Genomic DNA, 23,435 nt, shown 5'->3' on the forward strand with positions numbered 1-23,435 from the left:
GTAAATAGGTGGAGACATGCAGGTAGAACAGTAGCTATGTATATGGGAAACAGTGGGTGGGCTTAGGGGAGCTTTGTGGTGGATGTTAGGCTGGTGGGGGGCAGTTAGAAGGGCAGATATGGCAGTGGTGTGTGGAGCGTTGCCCGTCATTGGTAAGTGTAGTGGGTGGGGGAGGGCAATGCTGGCAGTCTTGGAGTAAGTCAGATAAACAGCTCTTCTTGTTCCCTGCTGTGGGGGGGTTTAAAGCATGGTGGCAGACAGCCAGCATCAGTGATGGCACCAACTGTCACTGGCAGCCCCTCACTCTCTGCTGCCACGCTCACTGAAGCCTGTGTGTGTGTGTGTTGGTGTGTGAATTCAAGTATTTCTCTAACAGTCAGTGGTCATTTCTGGTCCCTTCTAGTAGGCCTCAGCGATGTGGTTGAAATATTTATCTTGAAGATCCAGTGTGTAAAATACATGGGGATTTATGGGAAGGACATAGCAGAAATTGAATATAGTATTCATAAGTGTATTTTTATTAGTGTATAATCACCTGAAAATAAGAATAGTTGTGTTTTCGTTACCTTAGAACAAGCCATTTATATCTACAGAGAGTGTGGGTCCTTATCCATGGACGCCACCATGTTGCACTGGTATTTTTCTGTAGAAGCCCAGAATGGGCATTCACATTTTGGATGAGTTTTGCCGTCACTGTAGGTTCTACAACACAGGAATGCGGGAAAGACAAGGTGTTTGAAATCTGCAAGCTCACTGCTAGATGACACTAATCCTACACACTGGTCCTTTAATATTAATGAAGATATTTTCTGATATTGATATACTGTAACGCAAACAATTTCCCCCTGGGATCAATAAAGTACTTCTGATACTGATTTGATTCTGTAAATCACAAAATTATTGCAAGAACACATAAAATAATCAAACTGATGTATGAAGTATGGGTTGGGTGCATTGATATCTTAAGTGGTTATACTGCTGATTATGTATTTTAAATATGGGCTATATTTAAATCTATTTAATATAAGACCAATATATATGTATATATATTTAAATAAGACCAAATAGAGTCGCAACAAGTAATAGATTGGTTGACTGAAAATTTATCAGCAACTCTTGATAATTAATTGTTTAGGTCACTAGCATTTAGCACCATTTACAGATTCCATCTTCAGAAATCTTAGCGTAACTTCTGTTATCCTAGCACAAAGACTGGAAACAGTGAGAAATAGGTAATCTAGCTCTGGCCAAAGAAGGGCTGCACAATTAATAAAAAAATTATCAAAATCGCAATGTGGCTCTCTCCAATTTTCAAATCACAGGAGGTGCAATATTTGTGAAAGGCAAAATTAATTCTTTTTAAATGAATTACTGTTGTGAGGCACAGATGTCCCGTTCTACGCATCAGATTCTACAGACTTAAGAAACATCGTCATTTGGTGCAGATTCCTGCAAAAAAAAAATCACAGCATAGTAGTCATAGTAGTCGTTTTTCAATCAAAAAAAGAATGATGATGTACAAATTATCATGACCTCTAATATCATAAATCATATTTCAATTGCAATATCAGTCAAAATAATCGCAATTACATATTTTTTCAGAATCGTTCAGCTCTAGGCCAAAGGTCACAAAATTTAATCAGAACCTCGAAAACTTACAAATTAACATGCTATACCTTGTTTGTTTAATCTGTACAAAACTAAAGTTGTTTTATGGACGTTATGTGCTGTCCTGTTTCATGCCAGGTGCAGTGATTTCCTGGAGTCTCTGCTGGTTTCCTGGAAACCTCATGATGATGACAATTAAAATCAAGCAAAAAAAGAAAAGGGGGATAAAGCAAACAAGACATTAAACCAAAATTGCTGTTTATACAGTTTATGTATGGAATAAATAAACAAGATATCTTGTGTTAATTACTCAATTTTAAAGATTTCTGGTAGTGAATTTTGTTACCTTTGGACAGAGCCAGACTAGCTGTTTCCCCGTTTTCAGTCTTGATGCTAAGCAAAGCTAACTAATTGCTAACAGTAGCTCCATATTAAAGGGATTTAAGTGGTGTTGTATGAGGTATAGGAAGCTAAGCAGAGTACTGATGTGGACAATGTCAGCAACAAAACTTATTTTAGCCAACTAGAGGCTAAAATTTAGAATATTTCACCACTTTACCTCTCTGTCAGACAGCAGGAATCAGTGGGAATCCATATTTATATGAGCCATTATATCGCTCTCTCCAAAGCCACCTCTCTCCAAAGCCATTAGATGCCTTTGGCAACAACAGTTTGTTTAGTTTGTTTTAAAGTGTTTGTTTGGATTCACTGACTTAAAGAACATCCTTTAACAGACAGATATGAGATGAGTGGTATAGATCTTCTAACCTAACTCTCAACAAGAAAGCAAATGTGTTTCACATATTTCCCAAAAGTCAGACGACAGAGATGTTAGAATGATAACTTGATAAGATCATATCATGATATGATGCTGCTGGTCTAAGTTGTTAAACAGTAATTGAATTGTTGCCTAGCCCTACCTTCTAAGCAGACTTGGAGAGATTCTGCTGTGTATTAAAATCTGTGTGTGTGTGTGTGTCAGTGGTGTGTATGTGTGCTAGTCTCTGTCCTAATTGAATAATGGCTCCAGGTGAATCCTCTAGTAGTCACTGTTCTGTGGTTCATATTCAGCACTCAGTCGAGTGAAACAGTCTCATCCTCTCTCTGCTCTCTCTGCTCTCTCTCATTAGTCACAACCTTATAAGACTCTCAGACACTTCCGCTCCGTCACACACTCCTCCATCCCTCTCTGCTTCTTTATCATATTTAATCACCTGCAGTCAGTGGTCAGGCAGATCTCAGCTCTGTGATGATTGGCTGCGTATAGGAGTGGGCGGGGCCTCATATGATGCATCACACACGTACCAGCGCAGCAGGATGGATCCTCTCTCTCTCTCTCTCTCCCTCAGTCTCCCTCCCCCTCTCTCTACCTCTCTCTCACTCTGCTCTCTCTTTCATACATACGCCAGAGCGCAGACTGCAGCAGAACGCAGGCCAGCAGGATTTTCCTCCTCGTACTGGAACAGCCGAGAAACAGGAGAGACAGCTCGCCGCTGAGGAGAAGAGAGACGTTATTCATGGAGGATCCTCTAAGGAGAACCTGACCCACAGGCTGCTGAGCGTGGAGGTGAGTGTGTGTTCGTCCTACTGTGTATGTGTGTGTATGTGTGTGAGTTCACTGCAGAAGCAGCAGCAGCAGCACTGCAGATACACCAACCAGGGGCTCTGCTCATCCCTCTCTCCCCTCCCCCCACTCTCCTCCTCTTCCTCCTCTTCATCTCCTCTCCTCTCTTCGCTTGGAGCTTCTATTAACAAGTCAGGACTTTGCCCATTTCTGAGAGCACAGGGCTCAGTGTGTATGTTGTGTGTGTGTGTGTGTGTGTGTGCGCGTGCGCGCGTTTGTGTGTGTGTGTGTGAGGGAGTGGATTCAGTCTGGCCACACCTGGACTCAGCAGCTGCAGAGTGGACAGGAGGTGCGCTGGATTTTTCTTGCCTCACGAGTGGTGTGTGCTCCTGTGAGGCACAAATCAAGCTCACCCCTCCTAGTTTTTGAACTCATATAATCCTCCCCCTGCAGGTTTGCATCTGGCTCTCGGAAGCAGCTGTGTGGACTCTTCCACACACTCATCCCTCCTTTGGGACCGGCCCACTCCCTCCCTACCTGCCCCTCATCCTCATTTAGGATAGGATAGGATGCCCGGCTCTGCGCCCCTGTGCTGAGGAGGTGTCGGCGGGCAGCAGTATGGGCGCTGTGCTGGCCGGCATCCCCACCACCCCCTCCACCACCGATCTGCCACCACCACGCTGCCCCACCGAGACGGGCGCTCCCCCCAGCCCCGCTGATGGGCGAAGACACTGACGCCACCCCGACGCTCAACCACCGCGGCTTCCTCCCCGACCACAATTATGTGACTGAAGGTAAGAGGACAGCAGAGGAAACTGTGTCTGTACGTTATGTTACAAACTGTGCGTGAGTGTGCCTGATGTGAGTGTGCATCTATGTTTTGGACTTCTAGATAGTGTGTGTGTGTGTGTGTGTGTGTCTGTTAGGCAAAACCAGCTCAGGACGGCTTCCTAATCTTCTGTAAGCTCTGTGTTGATCAGTGCTCAGACAGAGTTGCAGGCAGGGCAACAAGAAGTAGGGTACAAAACACTCTTTGCAAAATTAAACCATTTTAGACAAGTTTTCCTTTCCACCTCCCTTCCTTTTCTCACTTTCTTTGTGTCCTGCACCTTTCAGCTCTGTATTTTTGTTTATTTGTGCTTCTGTAACCACTTTATTACCTTGTGTAACAGCTTATTTGTTACTCCGCAGGGAAGAATTGATCTGGCTTCTGTCTGATTGTGTTTGTGTGTTTATGTATCTGTTTGTGTCTGTGTGTCACAGACAGAGAGTGGGACAGTAGATTTTTCTGTAACAGCGAAAAAACAGGTCAGAAATTAGTGACACATTCTTTTGTACTTATTGCACTGCATGTTTAGAGCTGCTACGATTAAAGGTTAAGTGTGTAACATTTAGGAGGCTGTATTGGCAGAAATTAAATAATAAAAATAGTAATCATAAGTAAATTTTCAATAGTGTATAATCACCCAAAAATAAGAATCATTGTCTTTTTGTTACCTTAAAATGAGCCCTTTATCTCATGAGTTCTCTCCCATGAAGTCTGCCATGGGAGAGAACATGTTTCTACAGTTGCTCAGAACTGACAAACTAAACACAGACTCTATACGGGGCCTGTCACGTTTTTCACGGCCACTGTAGTTTCTCTTACATGCTTGGCAGGCGAGTTGAATCCTACACACTGGTCCATTAATTGATTAAAAGATTAGTTATCAACTATTGAATTAGTCGATTATTGGTTTGAATAAACAAAGAAAAAAAGGTCAAAATTGAAGCTGATTCCAACTTCTTAAATATGACTATTTATATATTCTTTTGTCCTCTGTGACAGTAAACTGAATTTCTTTGGGTTTTGGACAAAACAAGATGTTTGAGTGCATCAACACTGGTCAATGTTTTCTGACAAACAAGACCAAACAATCATTTGAGACAATAATTGACAAATTATTCAACAATGAAAATAATAGTATAGTATTTTTTTCTGTAAAAGAAGAAATTTCAAGAAAAACAATCTACTTTTGTACTCATTGCACTTCATGTCTTGAGCCACGATGATTAATTGGTTGATCAATTAGTAGTCAAGTATTAAATTATTTTAATTGCCAACTGTTAAGATAATAGGTTAATCGGTTTGAGACCTTTTATTTAAGAAAAACAGTAAAAATTCTCTGATTTCAGCATCTCAAATGTGAATACTTTGTGGTTACTTTACTCTTTTATGACAGTAAACTGAATCTTTGGGTTGTGGATAAAGAAAGACATTGAGTATATCATCTTGACTGATCAATAGTGTTGGGTTTCATTTGGATTTTAATGATTCTCATCCTGCTTATCAATTTTGGTTCTTAACTGCTTTTGTGGTTGTTCTGTCTGAACTGTTTTGGGCTTTTATGTTTTGTCTTGACCCCAGGAAGAGTTGCCGATGCTCAACATCAGATAATAGGCATCATAATAAAATCCTAAATCCTAGTCTGCAACAATTTTGATCATGGTTCTTCGAGTATCCTCCTGTATTCTTTGCAGCAGAGTCGTGCAAAATGCTACTTACCACAGATAAATGTTACCAGTGGAAACACTGAGTTAAGCTAATGTTAGCTAGATAACCGAAGTAACAATGGTCTCTTTTCTGGTTTCTTTAAAGTTTTGGAGTTTATTCAGGCTACTTTACTGTAATGATAAAGAGTAACCTGTTCTTGTAAAGCATTTTGTAGCATAGCATTTGCTAAACTGAGGTTATTGTTACAAGACTCAAACAGTTTGTGCTGTTCACCTGCTAGTCAAGCAACTTAGCAACAACTAAGATGGTTAAATGAGAAAAATGCTAGAATTGCAATTTAGTAAGACAGATGGAGTAGGAGAGGGGAAGACATGCATGCATTCAACTCACGTATCTATAGGTGCAGACAGATAGCCAGGTTGATATACGGTAGGTGTTCACGGTTCTGTGAGTGAAATTTTGTGTAGGAACTGATAAGCAGAATCAACTATTAAAATTCTTAACGATTGCTTTTGAATCATAATTTTGGAATCGACTCTTATTTAAAAGTGGTAATGATGCCCAACCAAACTGATCAACATTTCTCACTATTTTGTGACCTTTTATAGATCAAACAACTAATTGAAAAATAATGGTGTCAGACAGTAGTCAAATAGAATATTTTAGAGTAGGGCTAGGCAATATATCATTGTTAAATTGATGCTGTGATATATTTATTATTTGCGTTTACACCCTTAGTCATTATATCCACATTACTGATGATTATTTATTAAAAATGTAATGTAATGTTAACATTTTGTGAAAGCACCAGTAGTCATCTCAACAATATTGCTGAATTAACGGAAGGCTATTTTTTAGAAGAAATGTGTATAGTGAGAGATATCAATGGTATATCACACAATAGCTTAAAAATATCAAGATATTATTTATAAGCCATATTGTCCAACACTAGTATCTCATCTCAGGCGTGGGCATATTAGTTAGGTCAAGGAAAAAAAATACTGAATTCCTTTGGTTTGTTTCATAAAACAGATGGATTACAACCTTGAAACCCTCCCTGCTAATCTGAATTACACCACTAATCTCACCTGCACACAAGCTTTCCTGTCTGCCTTCTGCCTGCCTGCCTGTCTGTCCTCAATCTGTTTCTTACACTCAGCTCATTGTTCACCACGCCTCTCAGACCAGAACAGCGGATTATCATTTGGGGGTCATGAACGTGTTGTGAGCTCGTTTGTGATCCTCATATCGCTGCAGAAAGGGAATTGTGCTTCCTGTGTCTGTGTTGTAATATCATTTCCTTCACACAGAAGCATGTACTGTAATCAGGGGGGACCTGTAGTGCTGCCTGTTGATTGTGTACATGCTTGTGTACATATTGTATTGCTGAGATTGGAGAATACCCGTCTCTGTCTGCGTCTTTGTTTGTCTCTGTGTGTTGGAGTGTCTGTCTCTACTTCCTTATCCATACAGTGTTTCCATGACCAATGTGTCTCTTTGTCCATTTCAGAAAAGGATTTTGATGAAATAGTGGCAGAAAATCAGTCTTAACACCCATCAACAACCATCCATTATTGCCATAGCAACAGTCCGTGATGATAAACATGCTGCTTTTCATGCTTGGCCAATATGATTGACAGGTCATCTCCACCCACCAATAATGGCAGTATTAATTATTCCACACATCTCAGGCAGACACAGACATTATTCAGGGTGAATTGCTGATGAGCTCACGCCAAGGTGGACACAATACTGACTGAACACGATTGGACTGGGCAACACATGACCAGCCTGAAATTAGATAGTTGCAGCAGAAGAAGAACAGGTACAAACTGTGATCTAAAAATCAATTTCATAAGAATTCCACAAATTAGATAATTCTCTGTCACATATAAACAAAATGATTCATCACCTGCCTCTTCTTCTACATCCACTCCAACCCCCTCCACCTTTCCACCGTGTTCACCCCATCCCCCGTCCTCCTCCCCATTTCCATCCCCCACTACCTCCCCCTCCCTCCCTCTTTCCCTTTCCCCCATCAGTCCTCTAATGCAGCTCACAGCATTGCCCGGTGCTGAAGTGGCGCGTCTGCCAAACAATTATCCAACAGTGCTCTAAAGGCTGCTCAAACACAATGTGCCTCTGTACGTGTGTGTGTGTTTGTGTGTCTGTGTTAAAGAGAAGGACAGGAGGTGGTAGACAGACAGAGAGATGCAGAGAGGTGGTGCATGTGATTTTATGCTTGGGTGTATTTTGTCAGCTCCTGTGTGTCTCCATCTTTCTTTATTTTTTGTCTTGTGTTGCATTCATATTCATGTCTGTGTCTCTGAGTGTGTCTTTTTGTTTGCTCAGGTTTGTGTATGTATGTATGGGTTTGTGTCTGTCTACAAAGGTTTTCTGTGTGTGTGTGTGTGTGCGCGCATACATAACAGTGTGTCTGTAGATACTCCCGTGGGGATTCCCCTGCCCTTTAACTCCTACAGGGGAGGGATGCTTAACCTCCCTCTACCTTAACATCCCTCCCCTTCCGTCCTCCCTCCATCTCTTACTCCTCTCCTCTCACTTCTTTTGCCCTCCTCAGTGTCTCCCTTTGCTATGACCTCACCTCTGACTGGAATGGCATTAGGTTCAAGGATGGATGAGGAAATAGTAACAACAATTAGGCAATACACTACATCAAAATTCAGAAATTTTGGCAGTTTTGTAAATAAATTATTTGTAACTGTTTCCATTTCATAAATAATGCACCTCACTAACCCCCATTAACCCCCACCGTGCACCATACACTAAAATATCAAGTGAAAACTGTCAATATGATGAAGAACAAAGAGACAGGAAAGGTAACACATTCTGTGATGCCTATGTCAATAATGCAGTAAATTATAAAAATCTTCAAACACAGTTAGAATCTTACAATACATTATAACAATAATCATAACACAGTATAAAGCATTTTATAATGACTTATAAGGTTAAGTCTCACAATGCTTCGTGCTTGCTGGACACTCACTAACGTTTTTGTTTGTGCAAGTATCATAGTGTATTATAACCCACTAAGGCTTATGAAGTATTATAATACTTGACCTTATAAGGCTTTATAAAATGCTTTATAATGTTTAATGATTGTTGTTGTAAAGTACGGTATTGTGAATATGTGTGGTTATTAATGCGTATAAATATAATTATACAGTGCTATAAACAGATTATAACACATTATAAGCAGGGTGGGAAATTAACTGTTTAGAATGGGAACATTTGCCAGCCTTTGGCATATAAATGTTCAGATTCCCCAGACATTAGAGATGAGACAAAATTTCAGATTGAAATGGCATCATGTCCTTTATGGTGTCAGTGTTTTTAGTGACACAAAACAAACCCATGTTGCTGCTGCAGTTGGGAGACTCTTGCTAACTTTGGTTGAAGCTAGACAATGCTTACTACAGTTTTCAAAGTGCAGTAATCAAACGCAGTTATCACAATAATTAAAATGGTAATACTGATCCTTGAGAATTTTATCGCAGTTTATCATGAAACCGATTGTTTCATCTCTACCAGCCACTCAATGGCAAACCCTCAGTTTTTAAAAAAATAACAGGCCACCTTCATATCTTACCTGCATTTGTTTTGCGGCTGGTGCTAAGTTCTCACTGTGATATGTACATAGTGCATTATAGACATGGGTGTCTTAGAAAGTGCTACTGACAAACCAGTAAGAATTTAATTAATACCAAACATGCATTATGCAGATTCTACAAAACAGCACATAGGTATATATATATATAAATTCTGTCACTGAAAAAGTTTGCTGATCGCAGCATTTCAGACATGAATATTTACTTGCTTGTCTTCTTGTTTCTTTGGGTTTTTTGACTGTTGCTCAGTCAAACTTTCAGTAAATTGCTTTGGGCGTTAGCAGCCTGTGATGACTGACAGATTAATCAGAAATAGTTAATGACTGTTATAATTGTTATGATAAATAATAATTAATCATCATACCTGTGTGTAAGTAAGTGAGCTTTCACTAGCTGTTTTCTAATTGTCCATCAGTGTCACCTCTGGGAAAATGTGACTACACTTTTACCTAATAAAGCTCCAAGGGACTAATGTTACATCAGGACCTAGAATAGAATAGAATAGAATAGTATAGAATAGAATAGAATATCTTTATTGTCATTGTACAATTAAATTAAAATGTACAATGTATTGAATTAAATTAAAATAACACCAACAGGTAAAGCACTGAGCTGCTAGAACTGTGTGCGCCGCCATCTTGCCCACCTCTAATAATTTGGAATCACTGCAGAGGTCGCCTGTGATCTTAATAAGGTGCAAATCTGCCATGTCTGTAATTTATAAAGTGAAAGTTCCACAACCAGCTTCCTACAATATTTCACCAAACACAGATGTCCCCTGATAATTTTAGTCTCATGCAAATTAGCATCTTAGTGACTGGGGTTTGGGGTTTTAATAAAAAAAATAAAAGAAAAAAAAGAAAGAAAAGAAAGTTAGCTGCAAATGTGTACTTATGCTTGTAACAAATGTATAAAGTTGGCAACATAACTCTAAGCGATATATTCAATATTTAAAATGTATAATATGTCATCAGAGATATTTAAATTGAAATACTAGCTTCTCTGACAGCAACACTACAACCAGCATGTTCTTTAAAAATTCCATTCCAGTGCAGAATGTCTGTTTTTGTTTGTCTGTTTTGTGTTCATTAGAATTAAATTAATCCTGAATGTTCACCAAAATGAGAAATTGTCTGTTCATGAGTCTTAAGAACTCCTTGATAATTTGGTAGAAGGAGTAGATGTTTATAACGGTTAAATTGAGCAATATGTTAATTAATGGAATCTTGCAGGCAATCAGACAGGCAGTCACTGAACTCCAGCTCCAGAGTGTATATTTTCAGAGCAGTGAGCTTTTGTTTTTTAAAGTAACAGGCTTAGCTTTACATTGACAGACAATTGACAGTTATAAAAAGCTGATCAGCTTACAGTGTAGGACTCGTCATCACTTCTTATTGTCAAATTACATTGTTGCGCTCGTCTTTCACTCGTGTAGGTTCATTGTCCGGGCATCCTGCAGGCAACCTGCCTGAGCTTCGAATCTGGGGAGGAGGTGGTGGGGGGAAACAAGTCACTGCAACCTTAGATTGTATATTAAAAAAGGATTTAACCTATTTGATATACCATCTATGGCTCCAACTCACTATTGGGATCGTACTAATTTTTGAATGCTAGAGTCTTATGTATTGCTCCTTTAATGTGGCTGCTGAAGAGCAAACACTCTACTTTTGAAACATTGATGTTAGGCAGTGCCTTGACATCATATCCCAGGGATAATGTCAGTGAGTTCAAGTAAAATACAGACTTTGCTTATCTTCGGCAAATGTGCTGCACAAAACACAGACTAAATTACATATGAGACAAATTAACTCTGTCCCACAAGCTGTCTCTCTCTGTCCATCCTGCATGTCTTGCTAGCATTCCTGCCAAACCCAACATGTGAACACATCATGTTGTGTAGATACAGAGTGATCACATTTACACCATCAGTAACTTTTTCTCTAGTGGGTTCTCATGGCCAAATGTGGTGATGCAGTAACTCAGTCCCTACCCTTAACCCCACCCTCCTCGATGCCTCCTTCCTTTCCTCCCCTCTGCTCCTCCCTTTTGCCCTTCCCCCTGCCTTTCCTTCCCTTCCCTCCATCCTTGCTCCTCTTGCAGGGCTGCTCCTGGCTATAGCCTGAAGAGCTCCGCCCATCCTGTCCACCCCTCTCCACCCTGGAGTCCTCCCCCAGGATGTTGAGCCCCATCCAGGTCCTGTGCTCCGACATCACTACCCTTTCTCTGGAGCCCGAGCCGTTTGCCTCTTACACTGAAGGTGTGTGCTCTATCCTCTTCTCTCCCGAAGGTCGTATCTATGTCGCACAGATGTGCCACATGACCCCACTGTGAGATATCAGAGTTGATGTGCGTGTATGGCTGTATGTGTATGGCTAGTTGGATGTAAGAGTGTGTCATTAAGTGTGTGTGAGAGTCAGGTGAATTCTCACATGAGTCTGAGTGTTATAAATATCTTAAACATCATTTTGTCTCTGTCTGTCTGCCTCATCCTTTTTGTGTGTCTCTATTTTTGTACCTGCCTCTTTATTTTTGTCTCCATCTGCCAGTTTCAGTGTGGTGTGTGTGTGTGTGTGTGTGTGTGTGTGTGATTGATTTCTTTAAATAGTTTGACCAGACGACACCCCGTATCCTTCAAAGGACAGCTATCTCACATTTACTTCTGTTTAACATGGAGCAAGATGCACATCGACACTCACATTCGTGCACACAAACACACACAGACACACCCTCGAAACCTCTAAACACATATGAGATGTACATGTACTGTGCAGACATTCATAAGCACTGGGGTTGTAGAATAAATCTAATTATTATTGAATTATTATGGCCAAGTGCAATATCCAAATCTGCAGCTGCAAGTTTTTTATAAAGGGAAAATGTGTAAAAAAAAAAAACATCATAATGAAGGCCTGGTCCACAGATCTTGTGTTCCAAACATGTTTGTTTGGGTCAGACTTCAACAAATGTCACATCACCCTGATTTTTTCAGTGAAAATGAAAACTGGGATAGAAAAATGATTATTCTCACTAATCCTGAGCTATATTGCAGTATGATTTTTTTTTTTTTTTACCATATCATGCAGCCCTATGCACACCCGCGTAGGGTTACATCTAACAATTTTTTTCATCATCAGTTTATCTGCTGATTATTTTTTAAAGTTCAGAGGGTCTATAAAATGTCTGAAGATAAAGATAACTGTCTGTCGTAATCTCCCAGATCCTTAAAAGAGCTTGTTCTGTCTGAACAACAGTCTAAACACAGAGGTATTTAGCTTGCTGTTGGTACAAAAACTTGAGTAAGATTATCATCTGAGCAGGAAGAATCAGTGCAATTCAAAAAACTCACATTAAATTTAAAAATGGTGCCATTTGCTATGTATGCCTTTGAAAAGGTAAAGCCATCTCTGTCATGGTCATTTATCGACTGATTGATTGATTGTTCAAAAAAAGTTGGTAGTAATCTTTTTTATAAATTTATTATATATATTTTTTTATTTGACCTTTAACAAGCTAAGTCAATTGAGAACCAATTCTCATTTACAATGATGACCTGGCCAAGAAACAAGTCAATACACAGACACTAAGGCCCATCATAACTACCCTACACCCAAACTAGTGAATTTCTGGTATCTTTGCTTAACAAAGACTACAATTATATACGGGTATAATATTGTACTGTATATAATCGATCTACTTATCATTTCAGCTCTACACACATCCAGAAATACTAAAGTGACAGTGTAAAAAAAGTGATATTTGCTTATTCTTCATAAACCGTAAATGAACTAAACAAAATGTTCAATTAAATCAATAATTTCTTATTTTCTTTGGCATTTTTTCACAAATATGCATTATGCAACAATGATTGCTGGGTAAGATATATGTTGATGTTTCTATTTTGATCATTTGACAAGAAGAGAGACAGTAGCTAGTTTAGATGCAAAATCTGTCAAGACTGACGAGTTGAGCAAACCTATGACTACTCTCCCAGTAGCTTTGCAGCAGTTTAGGTGGCATAGGCTTCAATGCTGCAATCAGTGGTATGTCAACAACCATGCAGCAAGTAACATTAGGATAGCAACATGTGTGTGTGCGTGTGTATGTGTGTGTGTGTGTGTGTGTGTGTGTGTGTGTGTGTGTGTGTGTGTGTGTGTGTGCGTGTGCGCGCGCGTGCTTTATAACTAGTAACTTGAGTGCACTAGTTTGCAATGGGGCCCATTATAACTAGCTCACTGACCAGTGAATTTCTGTCATTTTTGCAACAATTATTTAACTTATTGTATGTATGATTTTCTTCCGATCCACTAATTGTTGCAGCTCTATACACATCCGCACAGAAAGATTAGAGTGTCAGCATAAAAAAGGGTCGAGTTCTCAGAATAAGGGATTACATTTCAGTATTTATGAGGCGTCGACACATAATCTCAGTTTTCAGTATTGCCAGGGTTAGCTTGGGTGTAAACCATGCTAAGCTCCTAATCTTTTTTATGTTACAGTCTGAGAAATTTATTGGAAAAGCAAATTGATTTTTATCAAAAATGAATCACACATTGTGTCTCTGAAATTCATGCAGGCAGAGCAGGATTACAGGTGTATTTCACACATGCAGCTGACGCTGGCTCAGTTTGTGATTCTAATTGTTTGTGTCCATAACCATTAGGCTCACACCAGCTCTGCTCCATTGTGCCGATGTGTGTTTGGAGAAATGGCAGGTTCCCTGCTGTGCTGGGCTTAAATCACTCCTCTCCACACATGTGCACCTCTAACACAAACACATGCACCGTTTTTTTTTTCCAGATAACTCCAAAACTGCAGGATGGGGATCAATTTAACGTCTCCCTCCAGCAGTCTCTCTCCCCTCGTCTCTTTCTCTCCCGCCTCTCCTTCTCTGCCTCCAACCCATTTATTTCTCTACAGGGTAATTGAGTACACACACTTGTGCACACGTACACAGGAAATGCGGGGTGCTTGAGCTGCAGCATGCGCACACACACACTCTCCAACACACATACACGCACACACACACACACATCTCCTGCTGAGTGGTGGCTTGTCCTTGCTTTTAAGGAGTGTGTGTTTTTGGCTCGGCTTTAATGGTTCGTGTTTACTCAGACCTAAGATATCTATAATTGGGACTGTAGGACGTCTGCTCCCCTCTCTGTCCCTGTGGTTGCCTTAACAAAAAGAAATACGGAAATCAACCACTCAACCTACAGCACCACACTCAGCTATCCCTTAAACCTCCTCTCCTCTCTTTCCTTCTCAACAGTGTTTTCCTTGTCTAATTATGTAGCCACAGATGAGCTCTAATCTTAATGTGTATAATACAGACTATGGTTGTAACTAATAATCAATCCGATTATTATTTTTTCGCTTAATCAATTTGTTTATGTTTTATAAAACTTGCTTGATTCGTCCAACCAATCTCTCAAAAGATAAGATATCCTAAGATATTCAGTTATTTTCACTTAAATGGATCATTTGGATTATAGTAAATAAGTTTGTGTGAGATACTCAGTGCAGCCACTGTATTAGCTACAGTAGATGGCATTGGCAGATGGCATTTTCTGTTGATTAAGTACATTCATTGACTAAAAACTCACCAGAATAATATAGTTTATAGTATAGTATAATATAATTAATATAGTATGATTCAGTATAATATAGTTAATATCTAATCTGTTGGTTATTTTCTCTATTAGTTGTGTAGTTCTGCCACTAGGGGTCTCACATTAAAACAAAAATAAAAGATGTAGTTTAATGACGTTGTGATGGGGCATGGGATCATGGGAGTTGTCTTCACTTTGAAACAAACACCATAGCCGATGAAAATTTATGTGACACAACTCAGGCAGAAATCATGTATGAATAAAAACTCTCTGACGTATCCAGCGTATCTCGTGTGTCCCAGAAGTTACAGCTACTAGCAGCTATCAGTGAATGTACCATTACCTTGAATAAATGACGGATTTCTCTGAGTTTAACCATTATTGGTAACATTTAGGATAATGTACTACACAACTCAAAACAAGATGAGCATCTTGATAATGTACCTAGTACATGGCTGCACCAACCTCAAATTGAAAGTGATGCTGTGATATATAGATGAATTTTCATTACTATTACTGTTTTGTTTTGTGCTGTTATATGATAGTGTAACAGTCTGTCTCATACATGGTCTAAATAAATTAGTTTGAGAAGGTTGCATGTTATTTAAAGATACTAAGTCGTTATTCTGAAGTACTAACTCATTATTTCGAGAAAGTTTCTCATTATAATGACCTACAGTATCCTTTTTTTCCATCACATCAGCGGAAATGGGCTTCCATAGGGAGAGATGGGTGTGGACATGCATGCATGTTTCATAGAGGTGTATATAACATGAATCTACCTGTTTGTCACTGTTATCAGACTCCAGTGTACTGCCACAGAACTGTAGAGAAACATCAGGCTACATGATCAGACAAACTTTGATGCAGACACTTCTGTCCATATTCACACACTGCCTAACCCGTGCTCTCTGCTGGGACTCATCATACAAAACAACCAGGTGATTTTCCAGCGGTTCAGCATGGACACTACTGTGGCAGCAGGGAATATGATTTGTTTGAGTGGTCATGAGGCTTACCTGAACAAACAGGGTCACCTTGAAATAAGCCATGTCTGATTTGAAGAGCTTATAAAGAGCCACATTGTGTCTAAAACACAAAACTCTGTCTAAAACACTTGAGTCAGTTGTGAGCAAGGTGCAGCTTGTTTACCAGGTGAAGTGCGCTGACTGGGCACAGTCGTGTGTGGTGGCGAGGTGCTGTTGTCGATGATATCATGATGTACAGTCGACTGACCAATGGTCTAGCTTCATCACTTCATTACTTACTTACTTACTCAGCCACCCAGCAACCCATAGTGCTGCCCGTTGCGGTCCAGCCAAAAATCTATAACAGGGGTCTAGTGTTTTTAGATATTTTGATATGGACATGTTACATATTGTAGATTATAGATAATATTAGATATATTAGCCAGGTCCATAATGACCTTTAAGCATGATGTAATTCAAGTGGTCTGAGAGAAAACTGGATTTCTGTTTTCCTCCCTGGTTGGTGGGATAGTTGATTGTTGAGTCTCATTCCCAAAATGTCAGTATTTGATGTCCTGGGAATGATACTCAATAATTAACCATCTTTCTCCAGAATCGCTTGTCGCACCTTTAGTGAATTACCAAAACTGTTGTTGTTTTCTTCTCTATTGATCTTACTCATCATTCCTCCCTACAACGTTGTTTGATCTCTGAGGAGCTGCTGTTTTTGTAAACACCTTGCAGTGCATTTGAGTGTTTGGTGTTTATCACTTGTGCATGTTTTTTTATGCTTCTCTGTGTCATTGAGTTCATTCATGTTTGTGTGGTGTGTTGTGTTGATGTGTACTGTATGTGTGGGCGCCTGCACTTGCAGTCACAGTGTGTTCCCCCTAGCTCCTGCAGTGTGGCGATGAGTCAGACAGTCCTGCTGATGCTAATGGACTGTCTGTGGGAGACAGACACAGCTAGCCTGCTATACTGTAGCACACACACACATCCACACTATAAGACATTGAATTACAGCTTGACAATCTAACAGACAGTCACACACACATACTACACCAGAAGAGTGGCCAGTGGTTCCTCTTGGAGCAGAGCCACAACGCTCATGATGCTTTTTTTCTGCAGTGGTTGTTTGTAATCTTGGAGGTTTATTTTTCTGTATTGCTCTTCTAATAAAGAGCATCAGAGAGACAGATGGGTGTGAGCTAAGTGTTTGTGTGTGTTTCTGTGTGTGTGAGAGAAAGAGGGAAACGCAGGAGATGAAGAGGCTTCAGGTTGAGAACAGACAGAGGATGAGAGAGGAGAGTGTGTGCTCCATATTTTATTCAGCTATATTGTGTGCCGCTCCTGTGGTTTTGCTTAGCTTAGCTCTTTCTCTGTGCAACTTGAGTGGAGGCACAGTTATCTGTAAATGTGCTGGATGCACACATACAGCATCAAGCACACACTCACACACTGGCTGTGCATCATTACATGATTGCGTGAATACAAAGCTGCATCGTGTGCTTTCAGTGTGTTCTTGAAATTATTAGCTTCTTTGAGTCTGGAGAGGAGGGGGCAGGGGGAACAACTGGCTTCAACCATAGATTATATAGTAAACTGGGATTCAACCCATTTCTGATACAAACACAAATATTTCCTGTTTTATAAATGTAGTAAAAGTTCAAAATATATGTATTCAAAGCACTTAAAGTGCTTGTGTGTAATTGGCGATACAGCTTATAAATAATATCTCTGGGATTTTTTTTAGATTAAGCAGCTATATACCACATATATCTCGATATGCAAATTTTCTCTAAAATAACTTTTGTAGATTCTCAAATAGTGAGGATCTTATAGATTATGATGCATTTTTGTAGATTAAACTACCCAGCAGTGTATAAAGTAGGCTTGGGTGACATGGTTAGAATCAAAAATCATGATATTACCAAATACCTCAATATAAATGTCAGTTATGTTGATTATGAAAAAAGGCAAATAATAGAACAGCTAGAACAGTGTAGTAAGCTCAGAAGATTACTTCACTTTACTGTAATGTAGCCTTCAAAACCAGGAAAAGACAACACTTACATCTTATCACGATGTAAAAATGTCCAAAATCTAAGACGATATCTAGTCTCATATCACAGTATAGATATAATATCAATTTATTGCCCAGCCTTATTCCTTGTTGAAAATAATGCATTTGTGAGTTGAGCCATGGCAAGGGAATATCAAAAGACCCACACATACAAATTCAGTGAAGTTCACATGTGACAAGCCGTTTGTAAATGCATATCAACATCAATGTTTGTATATAAATATAACTACATACAAATATGTCATGATGAAACCTGCAAATACCTTTAATCACATATATTTGTGGATTTCCACTAAAATGATGTAAAATATTTGTGTGCACCTTAAATATGTTTTAGAGACGTCCTATGAGCTGAACGGTGCACCCTATTTTTTATATCTGTATTTGTTTGCCATTTATAAACAACAGTAAATATTTTTGTGTGCATTGAAAAATATTTATGTGGAGAGAGTCACTTATGATTATATCCCAAACTACATTTGTTAATACTTCTGTGTGCATTTACTAAAATCAAGACTATGTAAGTGCTGGTGTGTGTCTGTGTGTGTGTGTGTGTGTGTGTGTGTGTGTGTGTGTGTGTGTGTGTGTGTGTGTGCGCGCGTGTGCATTAATTATCTGCATATCCTCAATTTGGACCTTTGCGTCTGCTCTATCTCCTGGTATTCATGGAGTAATGTTTGTCAGTGGACAAAACTGCAGCACCATAATTATTTTACCGCGCTCCTTCTTCCTGCGAGGATTGGGTTGATGAATCTCACTTCCTCCTTCACCAGACTGCCATATACGGCTAACCGTTACGAGTACCGCTGCCACTGGTTGGCTCAGCCTGTTACCATGGCAATCCCTGCTCACCGACAGGACCCCTCCACCGCCTCCACCTCCCTCTCCATCCTTCCCATTCTTCCACAGGCAGCATCACCACCACCACTACGTACACGCTAACCTACAGGCAGGCAGGCAGCAGAGTGCCGTGGGGGAGGGATGAGAGAGAGGACAGACAACCAAGACGGAAATGTGAGAGTGAAAAGGGGCAAAAGAGAGAAAACTGGGGAACATGAGATGACAAATGACAAAAGAACGTATTAGTGGGGGAAAGGGATATAGAAAAGGCTTGAAATAGAGAAAAGAAATTGAAACTGAGGAATTAAGAGGATTCTGCAGCAACAGTGCAATGACAAGTGGAAAAATGATCTAGAGAAAGAGGCAACCAGTAATACATGAAGTGTATGAGGAGCAGGATGAATAAGGATTGAGGAGCAGTCCCTGCCTCCCCTCATCATAAAATCTCTCTCTCTCAAGGCCACCACAAAATAGGCAAGCCTACAGCTTTGAATCACTCCGACTCTCAATAAATACGCTCTATTTTTATTACAGTCGATGCTGACAGAGGAGGATCATCTTCTGTTCTATCAGAACTGAGCCATGTGGACTCCTTTGTCAAAGGCTTGGTTGGATACATCTGAAATGAGTTTTTAAATCTAATCTGTGACATTTTGGAAGATGTTTGATTATTTGGTAGTGCAGTGGAAGATTAGAGTTTTTTTATGCACAGAAATCTCTGAGGCAGGGCTGCTTTAGAGGCTAGAACAGTAGGTCAGTCAAAGTGCACCTTGTTAATATGCCTGTGGGTTGTGCAGCTTCATACCTTGAACGCAATTTAAAATAACTGTAGGTTTTGTGTTTTGAAGTGCAGTTTTCAGTCATTTTTAATGTTTATTCAGATACAATTTCATGACTTTATCTTTTTTATGCTAGGTCATCATCTATGCTATTTTGCAGTACAGTAAATTGCACAAGTTGCATACAAGCAATTGCAACTGCTGCCAGTGTTTTAAAACACTTTAATTGGAGCAACTGCAAGACATATCAGGTAAACTAATGTTTGTTAGAAAATATCAAGCACATGGGCATATAAAGTGGCAGCTCTGTCTGCGAGAAATTACGTTAATATATAAGTAATTTGCAACAACAAATCTATTTTAAGGGAAAGCCAAAGCTGACTGAAATATGTTTTCCATTAACATGCTGCAACAAGCACTTCTAAAGATCACTAAGTTGTTATCTTGTTTATTATTTACAAAAGTGAAAAAATAAAATAAATAAAAATACAGTTCAGGACAGTAGGGAGGTTAAATGCTGTAACTATTTCTGATCTGGTAACTTTGTGGAGTCTCTGCTGGAAACCTGGAAACATTTTATGCTCCAGACTTTGGTGACATTTGTTCGAGATGCAGTGTCAACCATGCTATTTGGAGACCACAAGCAAATGAGCAAATACTCACATTTGGAAAAGTCAGTCAGTATTGCATTCTCTAAAGTGTGCGTTTTAAGGTTTTGAGGGATTTCTTCGACAAAGGTCATATGGCGTTGATATGTTGGGTTTTAGTGTGCTTCTCCGTGCATCTCCAGTAGGCTTCATTAGGTCTGGCAACAAGCAAAGCAGAGAATTGTCTATAGTGGTGCAAGACTCCTGAAAGCCAAGAACTTTTCCTCTGAAACACGTAATTAATCGTGAATTGATTTGATCTGTCTTAAGCCAGTTTATAATAATATATGAATACATTTAGATAAATAAAACCTGGGAATCTGTGTTTGTTGTGACTGTGTGCATTGAATTATGACCATTTTGAAGATGATCCAGTCACTGAAGCCATCACCATGGTGATCAGCAACACCAGCTACTGTCTGTCCTTAACACGGCCTTTGAATTTACAAGTGTGAAAACAGTCCAACCACAGATTTGAAACCTCACAGCTGAGCTGAACATTCAGTTCACTTCTTTGCTTGTTTGTTCTTTTCAAAGCAATAAGATTTTGACAGATATGTCTGAATATAGGACGATGACAAAACAGGTCAAAATATGGGCCTACATCAAAAGTTTTTACATGATGATGCATTATTACATTTATCTATTTATGACATGGCAGTCGTGACTAGCAAATTACCTTATCTGTTGTGGCTTAGTTTGACCATTGAGGTTTAGATGACCTGAGATGACCTTACAGGGCCTCATACCGGGTCATCTACAGGGACAAGGAGGAGATTACATGTCACATTAAACCTGATTCAAGCTTCATATATGACATTTGCATGCTTTTTATTAGACATTACAACCAAGTGCTTTCATTACACATTCTGTGGATCTCGTGTGATGCATGAAGGTCCTCTGAAAGCAGTGAGGCAGTAAAAACTAAGTGGCTGATAACATGCTTACTCTTCATATTACATCGTTGTCACTGAGTCAGACTGTGTTGGTGTTTCAGGACACAGTCAGAGCCTGTGGATGTTGCAAATATGCAAATGACTGTCCTGAAAAATTATATTAGATTGATATTTAATCACTAATGCAAATACACTCTGAGTTGTGTTTACACTTTAAGACACCAAAGAGATTACAGAGTACATAATTATTCCTACACACACACACGTGTGATGAACTCAGACGGCACTGTAATCTTGTGTACTGGAGAGTCATAGTGTGCGTCATTGTGTGTCTGTGTCATAGTGGGACAATGATAACACCTGTGCCAAATGTGAGACAGCTGTGTGTGTTTATGTGCAAAGTTACTGTGAGTTATATGTTAGCCAGATAAAAGTTTTTGTCTATAAAATCAACAAAATAAGAAAACGTCCTCATATTCTGTTTACTGAGTAGAGAAGCTAGAAACTATTCACATTTAAGAAACTGAAATCAGAGAATTTTCACTTGTTTCTTAAAAAAAAAGATTCAAAAATCAATTAATTGATTAGCAAGATAATTTAGTAGTTGATAACTAATTGATTAAATGTTGCAGCTCTAGTAGGAACCTTGCTGAAAGCCTGCACATAGTTACAGAATATTTGTACTATTGATCAAATATTGTTTTTATTCCACACATTCATTTGCATAATTTAATCCACTTACATGTTAATGCATTTACTGTTCACTCGTTTTAATAATTTAGAGCCAGATAAACAGATTAGACAGATGAATGATGATATGTGGTCAATTAGCTAATGGCTGCTCTTTCTCTCTCTCTCTCTCTCTCTCTCTCTCTCTTTCTTCCTCCATCTTTGTCTCTATGTCTCTCGCCCCTCAGCTGATATCATCTCCACTGTTGAGTTCAACCACACCGGAGAGCTCCTGGCCACAGGGGACAAAGGGGGCCGAGTGGTGATCTTTCAGAGGGAACCTGAGGTAGAGGCACACACACACGCCAACATGCACGTTCACACACACACGCAAACACCACTTTTCATTTCAGTGCTGAGGGCAGTGATGAACACACACCATTCCCCTCCAGCTACAGTCCAGATTGACTGATAAATACCTGAAGCTCCTGCTGTGTCAGAGAGTGTATCATTACAGCTGTGCAGAGTCCGTGCCATGCTATTTCTTCACATGATCAAGGTGACGGTCACCGGGTCAGGCTCCAGGGCGTTACACTGCCCTGAGATTGTACATGTGAGCAAGTGCACATTTTTCTTCCCCAGCACTTTCCACTTTTCCATTTTTCCTTCCACAGAGCAAGACTGAGCCATTCTCCCAGGGAGAGTATAATGTCTACAGCACCTTTCAGAGCCATGAGCCCGAGTTCGACTATCTTAAGAGTCTGGAGATCGAGGAGAAGATCAATAAAATCCGATGGCTGCCTCAGCAGAACGCCGCACACTTCCTCCTCTCCACCAATGGTGAGAAGAGACCCCACATACATACAGTATATGGTTCTTAAGTTTATGTTAACATTTTACAATTCCAGCGACTCATGATTGCAGATATATTCCCCCAGGAGTTTCATCTGGGAGATGGTGATTTCTCACGTTTTGCCATAAAAAAATATTGAGCCTCTTGCAATTTGAAAATCTCAGTTGACCATATTGTACTTTTGATAAAATTTTGATTAATTGTTCAGCCCTATTTATTACAATCGCCCCCTCTGGTTTTGAAAGAAATCCTTAATCCACCTCATTAGATATAAAAATATTTTGGATCTACAGGCCATTTTCCTCCCCCTCATTCTTCAGCTCAGTGGGTGTGTACTGACTCTGAATTAGAGTCTGTATGAGAACAGTTGCTCTTACTCTTTCTTCAAAGGTGGACCATTAAATTAGCAAAAAGATTACCCCAAAAAACAAGCAGTGATGGCCAATTGCCTATATATTCGTCCAAGCCTGGGCGATCTTAGAGGAGCCAGGAAGATGTGGAAGTACTGATGTGCTTGTGGGGAAACACTTTATTTGTTTGAATGACTGTTTTTAAAAGGCAGAGTAGTTGAAATTGAGACTGTTATTTGAGTTTTGTAGGTCAGAAAGGAGATTTCTCCTCACTGAAAGAGAGAGTGCATTAGGAGTGGATATAAGATGTCCCATCATCAGTTTACATTCTGAGTATATGGGTATATTGGAGGATCTATACATTTTCCCAGAGTGCCCAGTTATTGATTTATTTAAGCACTATATTATTTATGATTGAGGGTATTAAAAATGTAAGACGGGCC

At 39.6% G+C, this 23,435-nt stretch overlaps 1 protein-coding gene across 3 annotated transcripts in view; it reads left to right on the forward strand.

Annotated features, from left to right (window-relative positions):
• The window catches only part of LOC146326770 (serine/threonine-protein phosphatase 2A 55 kDa regulatory subunit B gamma isoform), a 36,735-nt gene that overhangs the window by 1,327 nt on the left and 11,973 nt on the right, over window positions 1–23,435 (forward strand). Inside the window, exons 2-7 of one of the 3 annotated variants that reach the window (XM_084719121.1) lie at window positions 3,018–3,175; window positions 3,626–3,966; window positions 7,709–7,810; window positions 11,399–11,555; window positions 22,038–22,135; window positions 22,464–22,629. In XM_084719121.1, the coding sequence (XP_084575247.1) occupies window positions 11,474–11,555; window positions 22,038–22,135; window positions 22,464–22,629 (346 nt within the window). In that variant the 5' untranslated portion in view covers window positions 3,018–3,175; window positions 3,626–3,966; window positions 7,709–7,810; window positions 11,399–11,473. The remainder of the gene's footprint in view (window positions 1–3,017; window positions 3,176–3,625; window positions 3,967–7,708; window positions 7,811–11,398; window positions 11,556–22,037; window positions 22,136–22,463; window positions 22,630–23,435) is intronic. The other 2 variants (XM_084719120.1, XM_084719122.1) reach the window with 2 other exon arrangements.

Source organism: Lutjanus erythropterus, chromosome 5, assembly GCF_056507025.1.
Source record: "Lutjanus erythropterus isolate fLutEry1 chromosome 5, fLutEry1.hap2, whole genome shotgun sequence".
In the NCBI taxonomy this organism is placed as follows: Eukaryota; Metazoa; Chordata; class Actinopteri; order Lutjaniformes; family Lutjanidae; genus Lutjanus; species Lutjanus erythropterus.